This window comes from Bombus huntii, chromosome 5 (genome assembly GCF_024542735.1).
Source record: "Bombus huntii isolate Logan2020A chromosome 5, iyBomHunt1.1, whole genome shotgun sequence".
Taxonomy (NCBI): Eukaryota; Metazoa; Arthropoda; class Insecta; order Hymenoptera; family Apidae; genus Bombus; species Bombus huntii.
In genome coordinates, this window is record NC_066242.1 from 17,656,043 (window position 1) to 17,677,572 (window position 21,530).

At 40.4% G+C, this 21,530-nt stretch overlaps 1 protein-coding gene across 2 annotated transcripts in view; it reads right to left on the reverse strand.

Moving 5' to 3' along the window:
• The window catches only part of LOC126865715 (matrix metalloproteinase-2), a 102,283-nt gene that overhangs the window by 4,264 nt on the left and 76,489 nt on the right, over positions 1 to 21,530 (reverse strand). For both annotated transcript variants that reach the window (XM_050618555.1, XM_050618556.1), the window contains 3 exons: positions 17,674 to 17,820; positions 13,332 to 13,477; positions 7,306 to 7,464 (listed from right to left, as the gene is read on the reverse strand). In XM_050618555.1, the coding sequence (XP_050474512.1) occupies positions 7,306 to 7,464; positions 13,332 to 13,477; positions 17,674 to 17,820 (452 nt within the window). The remainder of the gene's footprint in view (positions 1 to 7,305; positions 7,465 to 13,331; positions 13,478 to 17,673; positions 17,821 to 21,530) is intronic.

A 21,530-nucleotide genomic window follows, 5' to 3' on the forward strand; every position in this document is an offset into this window, starting at 1 on the left:
TTACTTCGACAAATTTCATGCCAGCTTTAACGATCGTGTGAAATTATAATGTATATGGGTGTTCTTTTTCTCTCTTTTCGTCGAACATCTATCCAATTTTTGTCCCTTCGATCGCAGGAAAGAAGAGAAAATTACGATCACGAAAGAGCATTCCTTTCTCTAAGGAATAATCCGAAAGGCACAATGACGATCGATTTTCACACGAATAGCAGAAATTTATGTTTATGACAAAAACAACTTCGAATTCGTCGATCTTATTGTTAAATAGATGGTACATTTATACCGTACGTGTGAGAGTGTATGTGAGCTTTGAAGGACGTGCAGCTGTTAGTTGAGACAAAAGCGATTAAAAGTGGTTGGAAGTTATTAGAAGGAATCGGAAGAAAAGAAACAACCAAGCGAGTAGGTTATCGAGTCCTTTAGAGAGTAACGCATATTTAGAGTCGAATAATTTGTAAATAAATTTTAAACTATCTGTTTTTCCAAATCCTCTCTATACCTTGACGCTTATTTTATTCGGAGCGTTAAAGAGGATTTTACGAAATAACGCTACGAGTTAGGATGCTACTAACTTCCTGCTTTTTGCTTTCCAGTCCACCGGATTACGTCGCTAATTCAAGAACCAGTAACAAAGTGATTCGCAATTAAGCGACACGCTTCTTCGTGCTAATGAGTTTTTATCGTTTCTGCTACATCGGCAGATCGGAGGCTAAAAGCTGGCGTAAAAGCTTCATTTTTCCTGTCTCTGTGACGGAGAATATGCACGTACATAAGCGATTCTATCAGGACCTAGCGCGCGATTTCGTATGGAGAAAATCGTATTTAAAGATCATACTTCAACCGAGTTTTCCCGCAGTTTATAAACGCCAGCTCTATGTTATTACGTTGTTTAATGCGAATAGTTTGTACGTCGGTGTTCTCAAGTACGTGTAACGGCAAAATTTGACGAAAGAAAGGGAAATCACGTGGAAAAAGAAGAAACACGAAACGATAAAAGAAATATCGGCATTGCAGTGGTAGACTCTCGATTATATAGAGCACGGTGTGTTCGGAGAAGTAAAGTTTCCACAGGAAAATATAGGAAAGAAAGGAGAAGGTCGGATCGTTCGGGAAAGGAAGAGTTAGCGGAAAATCGGAGTAATTAAGACAAGAAGCAAATTGTTCTGAGAGGAACGTTTATGAAACATCGCGTTACGATGCAACGAAAAGAGAGATATTCTCCTGGTCGTGAAAGAAACAGAGAGGAGAAATCTCGAGATTTGCATTATTTTTTCTACGTTTTTTCTTTTAACTTTATCTCTTTCTCGAAACAAGCATCGACGCACGCTAGATTCGAATACCAAAACGCTTTTCGTTGATTTTCTTTATCTTTTGGGTGCCTGACGATATAGCAAATTACTTTTACGTATCGGCGACGTGTTTGATTTACACGCTTCGTTTACACGAACGATCATAAAACGACCAAACGAATAAAATCATAATTACAGTTTACGATGACAATCACGACGAGAGTTTAAAGTTCTAACGCGTATGAAACTCGTCATTTCTCGTAGTAGTTACGTTGGAAGATTTTAGATGAAATATTTACAGAGTATCTTACGTGTTTCCATTTTACATACAAGCCGCGATTATTCACCTAATCGCGCTAATCTGTACCGGTGGTTAAGGTCGCGCGGTTGTACCGTGCACGGAATTCGAACAAAGACAAAAACGCTAATGTCCTGCAGTTCGTTTTCATTTAAGTTGGGATTTTTGGATGTTCTCGTGACACATAGCCCGGTCGATAAATAGCCGGAGCTGTGAAAAGCCGGCGTATCGCGATGTGTTTTTATCGTGAACGAAAGTTTGTCGAGCGATTTTTATATCTGCACTACTGTGCGTTGCGCCGTATACGTACGCAGCTGATAACCTATACTACAAATGAACATTGCAAATACACACGTAGTTTGCTTTTTCAAGTAGTACCACATTCGTTTCACAGCGACCATCGGTTTATTCGTAGGTAAATATTCCTGAAACCACAACGGCACGAGCACCTATTCGCTGTTCTTCTTTTACGAGGATAGTCGATACCGTGAACGAAGGCGATGATCGTGTTGGCACATAGGAGTATTGCCAAAGTATTCGATTTTCTGTTTTCGTAAAAATATCGTTACCTACGTTTCTATGTTTATGTTCGGATGAAATTCATTAATAAAACATCGTCAGTAACGATAGGATTGCCAACTATTTATGATTCAAACGGAGTTTAAAAACGAACCGAGTAAATCGAAACATTCGTCCTTTAACCCTTACAGTGCTATGGACGCGTATATGCGTCTGGCGAAAGCTATCGGTGTGGACCAAGGACGCATATATGCGTTTTCCGTAAGTGTCCGGCATGGACTAAGGACGCATATATGCGTTTGTCAATTTTTCCGAACACCTACGCGGAAGTAATACTATTACGTTTGTGTGAGATAAATATAAATGCATTCCTTATATACAGGGTGGTTGATAACTGATGGTACAAGCGGAAAGGAAATTCTACGCGAAAAAAGAAGTCGAAAATATAGAATAGAAATTTTTTTTTAATTTTTTTTTTTAATTTTTCCATCGAGACAACGATCTACAGTGAGATTCGCTATAACGTACCGCACGCGTACCGAGCGAAAATTCAAAGTTGATTTTCTCGAAAACAAAGCCCCAAATGAAAAATTTTTATTCTATATTTTCGACTTCTTTTTTTCGCGTAGAATCGCCCCGTTTCCGCTTGTACCACCAGTTACCAACCACCCTGTATAACGCATATATTTTATATAAAAAAATCTACTGCTTCGAGACAAAAATTTAGTGAATTTCATTTAGCGTTGATAAGAGACATTTTACGAAGATATTTCCAACGAAAGTTTGAGGATTTACCATTTCATTTAATCGATAGGCATTTTCCATCGAAATGCCCTAATCGTGCCGGCACGACACGATTATCAAGAAGAAAACGTGTTGTTTGTGTGAAAAATAAGAGAAGGAGCGTAATTGTTTGTATCGATAATTGTTTTGAAATATTTCACGCACAACTGAATTATTAACCTGTGTTATATTTACTAAATTTAGTTTTCTAGTTTATTACCCAAATTCTACTTTATTGTAAATTTCAATGTTTACGATAAATAAATAATACTAAGAAATAACGCTCTTGAATCGTTTAATCTCGTGCAAAAGAATTACTATAACTTATTACGATTTGCGCTTTGAATAGTCAATCAACAGAGTTCAGTCTAGCGAAAAGGTACTCCGCCCACAGCGATCGTCAGCGCTGGCTGCGCGCCGTCCGTACGGACCGTATAGGCCGCGAGTACTCGGCACTCTAACGGTTTAAAGCATCGAATACGGAAATATTAGATTGTCCGGAAAGTGTCTTTCTTTCACAGACACGTCATTTACAACGATGCATCTTTATACAAACATTTTTTGTCTTTTATTTGGAAGAATTTTACGATCGATTCTCATTGAGAATTACAAGTATAAATTATTCTGGCGTGGTACTATAGCGCGTATAATAAGTGTTTATCGTATGTTTGATTCTAGCTGAATCTAACGTTTAAATCTACAGGGTAATGTCTTTTTAGCCTGCGGATCTTATCCGCCGTGTCAAGTAATTGGCTAACTAATGGGTTTTGGTGGTTGTTAACTCTTACGTTATATCTACTACTTATACAAACATGACTTTTAATCCATCGAACGTTGTGATCTTTATCTCGATAGAGCAAAATGGATCGTACGTAATTCGATAAAACAATATAAAACGGAAAATGTTGTGCATCCATTGTTTTCTTATAAAACGAAAGAAACTTTTCGAACGACCTAACAGATACACCGCGTACGAGTAGAAACGCAACCGCACGCTCGAAGGCTCGCGTTTCGTTAAGAAGAGATTATCTGGAAATTTTCGAAATTGACGAACAATGTCGATCACGCGACTGTTTAAACGAAAGCAATCGTTAAACTGCTGGAAGAAAATCTTTCCCGTGAAAAGGTCTGAAACGTTGTGAGAATGACGCGTTTGTCGTTAAAGAACGCGCCTTTCCACGTGGAATGGTCGTTTGAATAAAATTATCGTCGCGTTACTCGCTCGGTTTTTGCGACAATGTTGCACGAACTTATTTACGTGCTGCAATGGAGGCTGTCCTAGTTTTTCTCGGTTAAACGTTGTACGTGCAGAAATAAAAAAGAGATCTACTTGTATGAATTTATATGTCGGAGATGTAGGGACATCGGGCCTATCTTTTGGAATTTTGGGAAGATCCTCGATACTTTGGTCTAAACTATTCATTATAGCTGTACTTAAATAATAGAACTTAGAAGTAGTTGTTGAGATACGATCCGATTATGTTTGCCCGAGATTCGTGACAGTGGGCTTGGGCTCGAGGTGACACAACTGGTCGCCGAACGTAGCCACGGTCACGGGACGAACGTTTTTACTTAACAGTAGAAGTACCAATATCGAGGGACACACGCTGTATTAGCAAACAAGCCCCGGGTCAGGACCAATGACGACTCTACGTGGGTCCGCCTAGTAACGGCGCCTGGAATTTTGTCGATATCCCCGGTCAATACGCAATTGACAAATGCGATCGCGTCAGTCTTTTATTCTTGCGATCACCTTGGAGAGTTTACTCACATCGTCTCGTCAGTCAGTCAGAAAGATAGCGTGCGTCACAGCTAACGTCACTTTGTGCTTCAAAATATATTCGATTGTACAAAGAGTTTTGCCGTTGACCGTGGATTCGTTATTGAACCTGAGAACATTGTCTTTATAATCGAGAGTGTCTAATCACCGCGTTTAATTGTCAAACTCTGTCAAATCAACATTTGTACATATAATTGTAAATATAATCTCCATTGAACAACAACGATGGCTTGTCCTAACGAAGATACGTTACACGCCCCTGAGTCTAACGCCAACTTGACAAACCCGACATATATAATTTGTATACGAATCAAGTTACGTTATAATAGTTACGTTGCTAAACAATACGACCTAAACGATCTACTCGATTCGTGGATCAAGGAGCTCTTATCCTGCGCAAGAACAGGCTCGTACGACAAAGACGTTTTCTTCGTCAGAATATTCTTTCCTGCAGACTGCAACGAACATACGTCATCGCGGCTAAAAACAGAGAGCAAAGACTTAGCGTTAGAAAATTGTAGAAAAGCGAAAATGAACGTGGGAAATGACGAAGAGAAAACAAGGTGACGTGAAACGACAGGAAAGACTAAGAAGATACGGTGGAGATGGAAAGTACGAACAATATACAGGAAAAATTAACGACTGCGTGATCCAAAGTTGGAAAAGAGGAAGCAGAAGAGAAAAGCGAAGAAGAGCAGAGGGGATAGGGGAAAGGGATGGCGGATTGGAGAACGCGGAGAAAAAAAAAATCACGGTGATGAATAAAATCGGGGGAGTCGGTATAAAGGAATAAAAGAAGAAATTGGCCGGTATAAGAGGTAGAAATGGAGAAATGCGTTTAAAGAGGAGAGAGAAAGGAAGAGAAGGAAAGAAAGAGAGTGGAATAGCGGGAACGAGGGAGGACAAAAACAGAAGCGGAAGGGGCAAGTGGAATGCATTTGCGATCCGGGTCTGGGAGGCTGGAAACCTTTCTCATACGCTAAATCACCCGAATCTACGGCCTGTATCCCGCTAGAAGCAAAGGGAAAGGGAAAGGGAAAGGGGACGGCCGTTCTTTATATTTTATTCACGTTTCATTTCACCCTGTTGTTACCAACCGCGGGGACATCTTTCTACGCTCTACCGTCGCGATTATTTCGCGAAATTGTTTTCTCGATTTATCCTGAATTTCGTCGGTCGACCATATATATTTCAAACTTCAATTATGCCCTTTCGCGAGCACTTTCCTACTTTCAGTCTGGTACCTTCGGATTTTCATACGACCGCGCGTTACTAGGTTTTGCGCGCTTCTCTGCAACGAATAAAAACCAACTTGCCGAAGGATCGGTAGACGAATATACGAGAGAACAATGTTGTTAACTCGTCGACAGTTATGCGAGGCTTTTCTACCTTTTTCCTCCGTGGAAATATCGCTGTGGACCGATATCGAAGGAACCAGCATCGCTGGTGTTACGCGTGATCGATGCCTGACCTAGCCCAAACTAAACGCGTTCCAGCTTCCGATAGGTCAAACGTATTACAAGAAACAGTTCTCCCTTTAGATAATTTACTCTTTAGTTACTCGACTTCCATCTCACGGCGTCAGATTTATGTTGTCAGTGTTTAGGAATTGAATAGTTCGCGCGTTTAAAATGGAGCTGCTATATCGTAATATCTAAAAATACTAGACATATGCGGAGGATGGTTGGTTGAGTCGTTGTTTAAACAACGACCAGATTACTTGATTTTTAAACCGTCAAATATATTTTAAAATGTTATAAATATAACTCAGAGTCAACCGTAGATTGCTCGATATTGGTCGTTGAAAGAATGATCGTATTGATCGCTAATAGAATTGCTCAAGACTGAGACCGAAAAACTGGCCATCTTACGATCCCGTTCGTTTATTTATACTGATCAAGGGAGTACCGGAAAGTTTAAATATGACTTTGTTTGACGAATGCACGTAGCGGCGACATTGTTTTGCACGGAGTTTGTTTATTGTTACATTATGTATATCCTAGCGACGTCGATACTCCGAGGCAAAGAAACAACACGAGGACGAATTGTCCTGTAGCTCATGTGCCGCTACACATACAGGGTGGTTGGTAACTGGTGGTACAAGCGGAAAGGGGATGATTCTACGGGAAAAAAGAAGTCGAAAATATAGAATAAAAAAAATTTTTTTTTTAATTTTTCTACATCTACAGTGAGATCCGTTATAACGTACCGCACGCGTACCGAGCGAAAATTCAAAGTGGATTTTCTCGAAAACAAAGCCTCGAACGAAAAATTTTTATTCTATATTTTCGGCTTCATTTTTCGCATAGAATAAAATTTCCGCTCATACCACCAGTTACCAACCACCCTGTATATCATATCGCAAGAACCAGACAGAAACGTAAGGTTACGCGAATGGTTTCCCCTTCATCCCGGGGTGTAAACGTAAAAGTACACAAATGAACCGCGAGATTGTTAATTATTTATCGTAGGACGCGCGTGATTCGATCGTCTTCTTTATCGATTCTACCTAACCACGTAACCTTGTCCCTTCGTTTGTGATTCGAGTCGTCTGGAAAATTAGTAGGCGAAAGCGTAGAGTATTATAATCATTGTTATTATGGCAAGGAAATAATCGAATATGCAAACTCACTCACCGTACATTTGCTGAATACCGTGTCTGTCGTCTTCCGGCAACTCGTAATTAGAGCTCAATCCTTGGTACCAGGGATACATGAGCGCTCCAGAAACCGAGCTGTGTGCTAAGCCAAGAGAATGGCCAAATTCATGCGCGGCCACCGCGAAAAGGCTGGTTCCTGAAAGGCAAAAGAACCGTTTCAAACTTCGCCCTATTACTCGGTTATTCATTCTCCTATCTATACTTTCTTATTTCCGTTATTCGCGTCTTCTTCCAACTTTCTTTGGCGAAAAGAAAGCAAGAGAAATCGTTATCGTTAAGAAACTAAGTAAAGAGGATCGGACGAAAGATACTTTTATTATACGAGGAACGAATCTCGCGAGAATGGCAGATCGTTTGGACGCTATTTCGAAAAGGTCTCTCTCGATATCCGTATATTTTTAGTTGTAAAATATATGATATCGGAAGAAGGGTTTTGTTTTCTCGATAGCAACCGTTATTTCGTGGATACCGTGAAATATTCTTTCAATAAACTCGTTTCGTGCTACCCACCGTTCTTTCTTTAATATCTCCAACGATATTTCAAACGAATATCGAATTTTCGATCGAAGCAAACACCAGCAACGTAGAAATTATTTTACGAATTTAGTTCATAAGAATTATTTTACGTTTCGCTTAAACGGCGAACCAGGTAAAAGAACGGCCACGAAATAGATAAATAAAAACGGAGTAAACGGTAATCGACGTCTGACGATATCAGTCACTTTCGGTCGTTTATCAGAGGGATATCAAAATTTGTCGACGGTTTGACGGAAGCTCGAGTTTGGCGTTAACGTACTTTCCTTTTGACGGCTTTTTATCTTCGTTCCGTCTCGTTTCGCATTCGGGACGTTCGTTGTGAAATGTAGGTCGAAATCATAAAATTAAAGCTCGCAAGGCTGGCGATAAAAGAAGCGCGCGTTCAGTCACTACGAAAAGCGAATAAATGCGATCGTCTTCTTTCCGACGTATCACCGAGAAAATCTGCTTCAATTTCTCGTTTCTTCGTCGAGATATTCTACCCCGAGAGACGAAGTAGCGTATCTTGGAAGAAAAATTAATTAAAACCGCGTATAAAGAAGAAGAAAATAGATTAACTCGAAACGGTGTTCGTACGATTATACAGGGTGGTTGGTAACTGGTGGTACAAGCGGAAAGGGGGTGATTCTACGCGAAAAAAGAAGTCGAAAATATAGAATAAAAATTTTTCGTTCGAGGCTTTGTTTTCGAGAAAATCGACTTTGAATTTTCACTCGGTACGCGTGCACTTTATCGCGTCTCGTTATAACGGATCTCACTGCAACATTTTCAGCAATTTTTGTAATAATAAACTTTACGATTACTTCGTATTATTTCATTATGTATTCCTAATTTTCCGTTACGACGAAAACAAACTTAAACTGCGATAATATCCATCGAGACAACGATCTAGAGTGAGATCCGTACCGAGCGAAAATTCAAAGTCGATTTTCTCGAAAACAAAGCCTCGAACGAAAAATTTTTATTCTATATTTTCGACCTCTTTTTTCGCGTAGAATCACCCCCTTTCCGCTTGTACCACCAGTTACCAACCACCCTGTATAATACGATAATTTTATATCAAGTAACTATAAAGTGTCTTCTAAGACTTGAGTGAAGCGTTCGTGTACGTAAAACCTAAAAATGACGCAAATGAAATACGTAGAACGTGGAAGAAGATAATGTATATGTGGTGCGTAGCACGAAAAATATAAAAATATCGGAATATCGCATAAAGTTAGCGTATAGAATATAAGAAACTGCGTCCATTAATATTTCATACGGATTGATATATCTGCGTGCAAGTATTGTCCTTTCGAACGAAATGTTAGCAAAATGTCGGGACACTTTTCTAAAAGAACACAAAGCTACGAGCGGCATAAATTTGGCAAACTCGGCTCGTGAAAGCCTGAGGGAACTTACACCTGGTGTTACATCGTGTTGAGGTTTACCTCGAAATAGAATAAAGAAGAACGCGTGGATGAATGTATAATAGAAATATGTTTAAGTAAATATAAGCACAATGTATACTAGTCCAGATCCGCACGCTGGCAGCGTTGCTTTGTAACAGAGCTCCGAAGCCACGCACCTATGGCTTTTTATCTAATTACGAAAACTGGCCCGTCTATACCCCACTGCACCATCTGTGCACGGCATGTTCTTAGAAAAGGCTACGAGTCTGAGAGGCTCTTCAAATCGATTTAGAGCTAAACAACACTCAATGGCTTCGAGGACTAAGAAAACTAAACACCGGAGAAGATGTAGAGTTTTCCTTCGACGCATCGAAGAATTTAAAATGGGATTACCAAATGGAATTAGAATTTATCATATTTTTTCCCTCTATAATCCTTGTTTTCTTCGGATTGTAAAAATATACGACGTACGAAAAAAGAAAAAAGAAAAAAGAAAAAAGAAAAAGAAATAGACTCTGTAAATTACGAATATGACGCAGAGAAGGTCAAGAGAGAACGCAAGTAGCGTAATCTTGACAAGTGCAATTTGCGTAGTGACTGCAAGCGCATCGCAAAACGTCAATCAAAGGAAGGGCGTTGATGCAAAGGCCTAGCGTGGCATCCGTGGCGTGGCGCGATCTTCTCGGTGAAGTTTCCTCGTTACGAACTTTCAGCGCGTCGCGTCGCGTCGTCGTGATACATACTTCGAAATCTCGATGTTAACAGCAGCTAGCTGCAATATACCGGCAGTCAAGTGCTCTTAATCAAAAGCCTGCTCGAGGACGAGCATGAAAATAAGTGGAACGGATTACGGTCGTCCTCGAAGGGCTCTTCAGATTGCCGAGCCTCGATATTCCAGCGAGTTTTTTACAGAAATTACACCACTCTCGTCGTACTTTCGTGTACCTTCTCCATTTAGGTTGTCGCATACAAATTATTTGGATAGCGGATGCTTGCGCGATCAGAATAAATATAAATCTGCAAAAGTGTAACGATAACGCTATAGAAAATGCACGTATGATTAAAGAATTTTTACAAAGATATAACGCATTTTTCAAACAAAATTCTTACTCCGACCACTGCGGTAATTTGCCGAAAGTAAACTCTAACAAGATGGATCGGAAATCGTAGTACAACCGAACACGAGGTGATTCTACGTGAAAAAATAATTTTTCTTACGACGCTTCGTTTCTGAGAAAATCGAGCTCGAACTTTCGGACGAATAAACGTTACGTCAAATTTTGTTCTTGTATCTTCGCGTAGTATCGCCCTCTGTCCGGTTGTACTATCATTTTCGACTCACCCTGTATTTGCACGGTAACAACGTTTTTGGAATATCAACGTTAAATCCGGCAAAGAATTTATCGATAAATCGGTTGCTCGAAAAATCTCTCGTGCTACGTCAGAATTCCAGATGAATTCGTGTCGAGACTATTCTAGGAGGATGCTAATTTTCCGATGGATTTGCTGATCGTGATGTTCCGGTTTCTCGTCGTTTGCAAGCATCCTGTGGTTCCCGACGGTATGTGTCAGATATGACATTAGTTGTTCGTAACTGACACTAACATCGCCGAATATTACCCATACAGAAGCTTCGTCTCGATAATAGGAGAATGGATTTCCCAAAGTTTACGATCTCGTAACATATTTTAAGAGAAATTTTCATTCGTTCGATTCGTAACTTGATATATTTTCTACGCATCGTGTAATAGTTTGTAAGGAAAGCTGCAGACAAATTCGAAACTACACGTTCTTTGGTAAAAATTTTCGTAAAAGTAACAGACTGAAGGATAGCTGGTTTCACGAGCGAAGAAGGAGAAAAAGAAGAAGAAGAGGAGGAGGAAGAAGAAGACGACTGTTTCTTTAAACCAGCAATTTAGCCAAAATTGTTACGCTACTTTTGGAAAATTACCGAAATTATCGGTATTAGTAGCAGCGCTATTAATAGGTGGACCCTGAACGATGTCGGCGAATCCAGGATAATTATGACCGTGCTAATGGAAACTATGCAACGCCAGCAGCAGGGAATGAGAGCTAAGCTGGAGTTATTAACGAGGCCAATCGGAATTGAACCAACCATCTATCAAAATCGAACCGCGAGTAATAATTCGCGATACAGGCAACAGCCGTTGACCGATTCTGAATAACCATTTCGATTTTCTTCGTGCATTATCAGGTCAATTAACCGTCGTAACCTCACCGTGGATCGTAGAAAATCGCATCAAATTGCATCTAGGTTTCGAGCAAGCGTTCCCATATGGTGAATTGAGAATTTGGCTTTTTTCCTTACAGTACTTACGTTTTAATTAAAATAGGGAACCGTATGTAGTCGTTGCTCGACCATTTGCTTCGAAAGTAACACGACAATTTCATCTTTGCAACTTTGTTTCGAGTAAACGAACCGAATAAGCCATCCTTTTAACCAGTTTATTTTTTCTCTTTTCCGAAGTTGTACCATAAAAATTCGTTTCATTTTCTTAGGTAAAGCGTAGTTGAATCGTAGTTTAAAGAAGAAGAGGACGCGAACATAGCAGAAAGAAACGGTAGTAATTTCAAGTTTCTCGTCTGATATTCTGCTATTCAGTAGGAACGAAAATATGGAAATTATAACGACGAAAGTTTCATTCTATCGCATAAAATAAAACGCGAAATACGTTAAGCGAATGATTAATTTCTCGGAAATTAATAGTTAGATAGTAATTGACTTATGTGTCAATTTAACGTCAGCCAAGTCCGAGACACGTTTCAAGATCGATTTAGGCATTAGGTTAACGCTAAGTCTCAGATTTGCCTCCAAGTTTCGATTTTGCAGGGAGTTTCGTGTTTGGGTTGTCTCGAAATTAGATCTTTAGCAGGAATCGAGAGTTGGATAGGTCGAATCACCATAGGAGTTCTCTAAGCCAACATCTAAATTATCTCTCGTTTTAATTATCGATAAAAGTTTGATTAAATGGGAAAAACTCAGAATGCACGACACGCTGTTGGATCATCAGCGTTTCTCGTAGCTCGAAGAAAGAATAACAATATGACAATATGGTGGAACAGAGGGAAGATTTTGGTGATCGTTTCCTTATTTCTTTTTCTCGCTCGCGGGATGACCGAATTGGCGTATCTCCAGCAAATGGAAAAAGGCTCGATCGCTCTTGCGAAAATTTCTCGGTTCCGGAATCTTTTCTTTTCATCCGCAAATCCCTTTAAACTTCCTCTTACCGTGCTTCCTTTCATCGCCATTGCGAAATCCTGCTTTGCACAAAGTGGAACGCGCAGAAATTGTTATTTTGACATCCGAACGAGCTAGGCGTCGTCGCTTCAAAATTTCATCGTTACCGTTGGTCCGCCGATTTCGCTCGATATTCCTAGTCGTAGCCGTTTGAGTTACGAATCCGTCCGATTTGCGAACTTGGTGGCACATATAACGATATTACGTACGACGTATTTCTGCTTTCAATTAAAAGTTATCGAAACTTTCTGCCGTTTTTTCTAGGAACGACGTAGCGTCGCATAAAACTTTTCGTTGAGAATACTTTTATATAAAAATCAAGGTTTCGGCGAATATACCGCGATTATAATCGAACGATTCACAGGGAATGTTCAGTTGGATAAATGTCTGGATAAAGTTGAACTCTACACAGGCAAATCCGTACGTTTCGAAATATCAAATGTTAATATACAGGGTGGTTGGTAACTGGTGGTACAAGCGGAAAGGGGGTGATTCTATGCGAAAAAGAAGTCGAAAATATAGAATAAAAATTTTTCGTTTTTCGCTCGGTACGCGTGCACTTTATCGCGTCTCGTTATAACGGATCTGACTGTAGATCGTTATCTGGATGGAAAAATTGAAAAAAAAAAAAAATAAAAACAAAATTGTTATTCTATATTTTCGACTTCTTTTTTCGCGTAGAATCACCCCCTTTCCGCTTGTACCACCAGTTACCAACCACCCTGTATATAGGCAGATCCAGCGAGAAAGGCTAGTTTTAAGGAAAGGACGGATTTCTGTTCTCTACGTTCGTCAACTGAGCTTCTGAGTTCTTACCTTCTTCGTTGCTGTTGTCGTCCTGCAACAACCATATTTCTTCCTCGTCAAAATGAACGTCTCCGCCGCGATCTCTACCAGGAAAGAACGCATGTGCCAGAATCTGGCCTCTCCCATCGAATGGATATCCATCGCCATGATGACCACTGAAGCAGAATACGTAGAAGAGTAAACCAATCGACGTTAAATCCAACCGAATTATTTTCTATTGCTACTTATTCGACTTCGCGGAATTCACAGGAAATTCCCGCTGTTACGCGTGTTCCGACGTTTCCGCGCCAACGCGACCATTTCTATGCTATTTGCTGTTTGTTCGGACGTTACTACAGCTCTAAGTTCTCATGGCATCTCGGTCGTACGACGCGCAATCTCTCGCTTCGTTTTGCGGTTCGTTTAATTTGCCGTTTCCCTAGAGTGAGTCTAGAACAGGGACGAGACGTGGCATACCCTGGCGCCATAATTAAATTCCGTTCGCGAGTATTCGTCGATTATTCGGACAGCCGATACGCCACTGTTATCGTACCATTCCTGATGGCTAATCGGCAAACCGAATCATTCGTCTTCTCTATTCTTCCCTTCTTCCTGGTTTCGGTCGATTTCTGCGCGACCTATAGTTTCCGCGTTTATCGCCACGGTCTCCGAATAACTGTCGAATAAATCGCTTTCGATCGTTAAGAGTATCGATACCTACGAATTAACACGGCGACCGGTACGAATATTATATCCTCTGAGATGCATTTAATCGATAGTTTGCGATCGTTTAATTCCAACGCTTGTTTCTGCTAACGGTATCGGGTCTCCGATATTGTATATGGTCGAGTCGAAACGTGTACCAGGAGAGTTAACTGGAACCTTTGTAATCCCGAGAGAATTGGTAAGACAAGTCTGCTTGTTTCAGTTCGCGATCTTACGACGCGCGTTCGATATAACCGACAAAGTAACGTTTCGTAATTTGTTACGAGCCCTGAATCAAAGCTATCCAATAACATGTTAACACGTTGACTGGCACGCGTATTTTCAAAGAAATCTCCGTCAGGCCACGCGTACACCAGTACCAAGCGTTCTCTGCTAGGTGCTCCCATCGATATTTTAGTGACGCGAATCGCTCCAGTGGTGGTGTCGAGAATGATCTTTCGTTTCGTTTGTTCGCAACGTTAAAACCACTAGCTGTTGTCGAATATAACGAAGGAAAGCGTAGTATAGATTATTCCGGGGGAATGGTTTCTTATGCCACAACAATTAGAAAAGGAATCAAATGGCACGGAAAACTTGGCATTCGATTCTTTCTGGCAATTTCCGTTGTAAACGCTTTGACGGTTTACGAAATTGCAACAAGAAAAAATATAAATATTAGAATATTTAGACGATTATTAGTTGCAAAATTATTAGGGTTGTCTGAAAATACACAAAATCCTTGTCTTCGACGGAGTCGGCATAATATCGCCGTTCGGAAAAACGATTCCGGAAGAAGCATTAGACGCGCGTGTAAACTATGTTATGCAAATAAAAGACGTCGAATGGACCGAACAAAGGCACAAAAGAATTTGAAAAAAAGAACGACTTATTGTCCAAGTTGTCCCGACCAACCTCAGCTATGTATAGAATGCTTTAAAGTTTTACATTCTAAATAATTCTTTTAATAAACCATTTTCGTATTTTTATTTTATAACAATTCAACTGTTATTACGATTAAGTATTAATTAACAATTCATTATTATGGAATATCTTTTCGAATACCTACGACGATCCTTCGCAAATAGTCAAATAAGCGACGCCGGAATATGGATTACGTGGCCTGACCAGAAACTTTGCTGACACCCGAATACGGCTGTCGTGGCAGTCAACGTGTTAATTACGTATTACTTACTATTAGTATATCAAACTGGTATTTAAGTTAAATTTATGCTTTTTAGACGAAACACGATTAAGGTCCCAATTTCGTTAAATTTTGATCAAGAGGACAGGAGAGGCAGACGCAATATTAAGAGAGAGAGAGAGAGAGAGAGAGAGAGAAATCGCAGGAAACTAACATGGCTGGTAGGGTCGCGTTCGATAATAATTATAATCGATTCGATTCAGTCGGTCGAAGACTTCCATGCGGTTTCATGCACGTCACAGATGTTATGCGCGAGATGTTGATCGCAAATTAGGTATACATTATGCAACAGTTCGTCGTTACTTACAAACTATAGGAAAACCAATACGTTAGATAAGTGAGTTCTATATAGATGACCTAACAGATACGCGGAACCGATATCGGTTCAACAGGCGCACCTTTATTTTTTTTTTTTTATAAATGATGCTATTCACGATAAAGAAAAAGGAGATTTTACGCTATAACGTATCTAAACTGTGTTTGCATCGGAGAAAAGCGACGACGATTTACGCAATACGTGTACAACACGCTTAGGAAAATATATAAAAAATGTATCGCGAAATGCAGCTGGTGCGTCGTTTCTTTTGCGAAATTAACGTACATCCAAAACGAGTAAAGTCGTTCCTTAGCTACGAACGATCGACCAAGAAATTAAAAGTACGAAACGTTTTCAATACTGTGCCGTAGGATTTCGTACCCTCTGGTTACTTTTGCTTTAACCATTTCGAAGGAGTGGTAGATAGCTCTTTGTTATTTTTGCGTTCGGGTAATTTTTTGACACGAAAAAACCAAAATTGTTGGAAAATTAAATTACGCTAAAACGATGTTCTTTAATCGTTGAAATTGTAATTTCATCTGCTTCCACGGTTCAGGTGTACGATTCCTCGATACGGCGCTCGATAGTTTCTAGGCGTGTTTAAGCGCATAATAGCATTGCAGAGTCAATGTAATAGAACTATAGTGGTTGAAAGCTTTTGTTCGTTCGACCGCTAACGACCTAATATCGTACGATATCGTTTTGACGCCGCGATGATATAATCGCAGGACATAATCAAGTGGCGATGTACATTTTCGTTGAAAAGAGCGTAAAACACTTTCGACCTTTCGATGCGTTTACTTCGTTCAGCTTGTCGAATCGAAAGGTTTTTGCGCGATATACGTTTCTATCGAGATATTAACATAGTACCATGGTATCCACGCGAATCCGCACGATAATTTTAAGCCGTGTTTATAAAGGCACAGCAGTAAACAAAGAGAAGGAAATAATACGAGCAAACAAAGAGAGAATCAATAGCTCGATTCTCGGACTTCCTTGTTATCGGGAAATTTATCGCAATGGCGTAACTGGGAACGGAGTATGATTAAACGGAAGAGGTTTATTTAAAATCTGCTGTTCGCGCGAATTGCTCGACGGTCATGAAAGCTACGTAACGCCGCGCGCTATGCACTCGTCAGTGTGTTTCGGGATAGAAAGAAGAAAAGACAAAACGAAATGGAAAAAAAGATGGAAAAACAACGATCGTGCCATGTTCGGTTTGAGCGAAGTTGAAATTCGTCTGATAGTTAAAAAGCACCGTGCTATGGTGAAAGAAGGTAAACCCAGCCGTATGAGCAAAATTTCCATTTTCGTTCCTTTCCGACCTTTTCGCTTATTCGTTTTTTAAAATGTCATTTATTCGTACAAAAAAGCGCGAATTCCAATTAATTAAACAATCCACGTACGATGGAATACATAATAAATAAAATTGAAATATACAGGATGATTGGTAACTGGTGGTACAAGCGGAAAGGGGATGATTTTACGCGAAAAAAGAAGTCGAAAATATAGAATAACAATTTTTCCATCGAGACAACGATCTACAGTGAGATCCGTTATAACGAGACGCGATAAAGTGGACGCGTACCGAGCGAAAATTCAAAGTGGATTTTCTCGAAAACCAAGCCTCGAACGAAAAATTTTTATTCTATATTTTCGACTTCTTTTTTCGCGTAGAATCATCCCCTTTCCGCTTGTACCACCAGTTACCAACCACCCTGTATATACGTAGTTATCAATTAGACTTTATCGTTAACTATCTTCGCTATTCGTCCACTCGCTTTTGTCTCCAACTGTATATCCGTATATCTAAATAATCCAAGTTTCGCGATTTACCTTTTACTCTAAAGTACCTGATCTCTAGATCGTTCGTTTTTTCCTTAGAAAAAATAAATACACGCGATACTTGCACAAGGTTGGCGACATTTTCACAAATGGAATTCCTTAAAGTTATTCGTCTTATATATTTTTCCTCTGATACTCTAAGATGTTCCAGACGAAGCAACGAAATAAATATACGGCGTTCTTATCGTCGTTGCTACCTCTGAGCTTAAGAGGAATATGAAAAGCGCGACAGCTGTGGCAGCGATGGCTATCGCGATCCAGCTAATTTCAGATTCAGCTAATTTCAATAAAAGACGAGAACTCACCTATGAAAGTAAACCAGAATATCCGCCCTATCGCTGTTAACCTCCTGAAAAGTAAGCTTGGAGTTTCTCGCCCAGAGGTCGAGGGCTCTGCTTAGCTCGAAACGAACGCCGCCCGTGTCGAGGCCACTCGGTTGCTCGGTTCTCAGGCTGTAACAAAAAGAAAGAAAGAAAGAAAGAAAGAAAGAAAGATCGTTAGGAATCCGCCGAAAATCGATTCCACCGGTGAGCGATGCTTTTGTCCTCTTTATCGGCTCTGCTCGAGAGCGGCTTCGATCTAATAACCACGCCAGCAAACCGGAGGAAACGTTTCGCGGCGAGAGACGCTGAAAGGGAGGCGATTCGATCGTTGTTCGAAAGACGAACGATTTTAGCAAATATGGTCCGTTATTTCTCGGTGAGAACGAAAGGAACGAGGAAAAATATCGTTGCACGCCAGAACGCGGAAATTCCGAGAAATCGTTCGAATTACGTTCCCGCGGAAAATTAGGGATGGAACGCGTCTTTCGGTCGAGATTCGTACAATTTATTCAACGGCGTAGGTTCGACGTAAAGAACAAAAGCGTCACGATCGATTCATCGGAAGTCGATCAAAGAATATTTTACTAGCAATGGCAAGGGCCACACATCTCGACGAATCATATCGCTATACGAAACGATAGACACGACTCCGAGAAATTGCAAATGGGAAATTTCATTCTTGTTATAATTCAAATATGGGATAAAAATGATCGAACGAGAAACGATCATTTAGCTAATCGACAAACCGCAGCAAAGTTTCTTGTACCTTCGATTTTACAGAGAACAGCGATTTTACGTTTACTATGGCTATAAAAAGCCGACATTTAGTAAACGATCAGGCTTCAGTCTGAAATAAACTGCGGATGAACCTATAATCGAGCTTTATAGCTTGGCAGGAAAGTTCCGTACTACAACGACCTATTTTCCATCGAACGATCGGAGGAATTTTAATCAAATTTTGATCGAGTATTCTATCGATAGTTGTAAAATCTTACGTTTCCTGTATTCACGACGAAAGGAATGTACCCGTTGTGATATTTACCTTAAAAGACTTTCGAAACGTATCTTGCGGAATGAAACCAACGAAATTTCTAGAAGCTGGCAATAAGATGCGACGCGCGTTTCAAAAATGTTCAACGCGCGAATATCAACGAAGCACATAATTGGAAGAAACGTTTGAAACGCGTAAGGTTAAGGTCGAACGATTAATTATTACGATTATTTACTCGGATCCTTGAAACGGATATGGCCGTTTTAATCGAGCGAAACTGGATATCCCGTGATTCTGACGACATCGTTCGCGCAGTTTATAAAACCAAGCCTTTAAACTGCGACGCTTATTTCCACCGTGTTCGTAATTAACGTCATCCTGCTTTTAAACGGGGACATTTCCAAAGCACGCAAACAGGATATGCTCGAAGCCTATCAGGCTATCCCTTAAAAGGATTGCACCTCGCGTAGACCACTCGGGCCTTATCGATGCATCGATCTATATTCCCGAGAAATGTCACATTTGCGCCGAACTCGTCGTTTCGATCTTTAAAGTCCGACTGCAAGAAACTTAGCTTTCCTTTCGATATTTCCAAGGCATATGGCAGCGTATACGCATCGTGTTATCGATCGATCCACCTGAGATTTCAAACAGGCGTAGAACTGTAACTTCGGCTGGAGCATTCGATTGTGGTTGGAACGTGGTCAACAGGAATCGAATGTAAATACACGTAATTGCTAATAAGATCGCTAAAGTGTAACTACATTTATCGAACGATCGATCGCTCAAGATCCGGATCAGGATACATTTTTTCCGCCATATTTTCCGTGGAGACTTTGAGAGGAAGAAATACGCGCGAGGTAGCCGTTAATTAAACCGTGTCGAGATCGTTCCATCGAAGCCTAATTAGAAGAAGAAATCGGTAGGAAGGTTCGAAGGAACGGAAAGTAAGCCGCGAGACACGGTGCAACGCGGCTGGGTGGGGCAAGCGAAGTTCTATTCAGTCAACCGAAGCGAACTGGCTTTATTCGCTTTTCTTGCTAGAACACCTGTGCATCGCGGCCTGGCTGAATTTCGAAAGGTCGTTTCGCCCTTTCCGTGTACCAGAACGAGGCTGAAAGACTGAAAAGCTGACGCGATGTGCCGCGGGCGATGCGGATACACAGTTGTGCAGCTCCGTGACTCGACCAAACGGCGCGACGTCGAGCGACGCATTGCGTCGTCTCTTGCAGTTGCTAAAACGCGATCAGAACGCTGCTTTCGGGCCTTATTTTACCAGGAAATTGGTTGAAAGCGAGCAACGAGAATACGCTTGTTCGCAGGAAATGTCGTCAAGGTCTTCGACCGAACAACGAAACGCGAGTTTCAGGTTGGAACGAGCCTCTTGGTACGTACATATTTACACACGTTTGTGTACCACTTGTGACGAATTGCAAATTCATCTGACACTGCAGCGTCCGGATATCGAACTTTGCGTTATATCTATCCCCAAATTACTAGATCAAACGTTGAATTTTAAGTGAAATACGATTTACAGAAATATCGTTGCATCGGTGATGCTGAAGTAGCAACGACCAATCGACGTGACTTTTAAATCGACCCTACAGGAAAAACGATAAAATCCTGAACTTCGAGCGAGTTGTACCGAAAACTAAGAACAGATATTTCACGGCTATTTAGTGGTAATCGCGAAACAGAGATCTTGCCGAGTCAAGCGTTTATTATACGTGTCGTTGATAGTTCAACACTAGAACTACCGATAGTTAACACGAAGCTATTTCTACCAAAACCAGTGAAAATGACTGGTCTTTGACAAATACGTAATAATGGAATATTTTTATATTTATCGATTTATTACTTTCTTACAGAAGCAATTCCATGTTATGTAGTACACTTTTGGTATTATTAATCCATCTGAGACCAACATCCCTAAACGAGGGTTGACACATTTATAAAATCGCAGAACCAGCCATTTCGACTGGTGTGGTATTTTTTAATGTTAGCATCTAACGATCGATCCGGAATTTTCCCGATAACCGATATCATCATATCGAATGATACGCGGTAAAACTTTGAAAAACGCGTGGCAAGTTGCAGAAAACGAGGAAACTGTTTAAATGGGGTTCGATAAACACATTGCAGGAACCTTTTACACTTTGACAAGTACCAGTCATTTTCATTGGTATCGGTATAAGTAGCCTCGATACAAAATTATTTTCAGTTTGAATACATAAAAAACAAAATAAAACTCATTGTATCGTTCTTTTAGTTATCGTTACGAAAGTCGTTACATCGTTGCGGAAAAAAGATATAACACGAAGTAGGAATTTTATAATAAAATTGTGAAACCAGTCGATCTGACTGGTGTGGTAGTTCCAGCGTTAACTCGTTGCCACATTTCAGAATCATCGATAATATCGTTTAAGAGCTTAAGAATACGAAGGATGTTTAGCTGTCGAAAGGGATGTCACGGTTTTGACGAAATTGTCAAATGAAAAAGAGAGTTTAATCGACGAAGAAATTCCGTCTGATGGATGGATCAGAAACTTTTTTATTATATAATTAAGTTATACTTTGTACGAACTTTGGTGTAGTCGTGCGTCCTTTATGGATATTGATTGTCACATTACGTCACGTCGCCAGGGTGCACTGCAATTTTCGCGTTTACGCCGTTCGTATCCGTCACGTCGCGTCTTATCAACTCCTTTCAAACTTGCATTATGCCAGACCAGCGGTATTCTCCTTTGATCATGTTGATGTAGACACACGGTCTTTATATCTCTCACTGGTTTTCGTCTTTCATCTAGCATATTCAAAATTGTTGTTTCCGTTTTTCTGTTGTATTTGG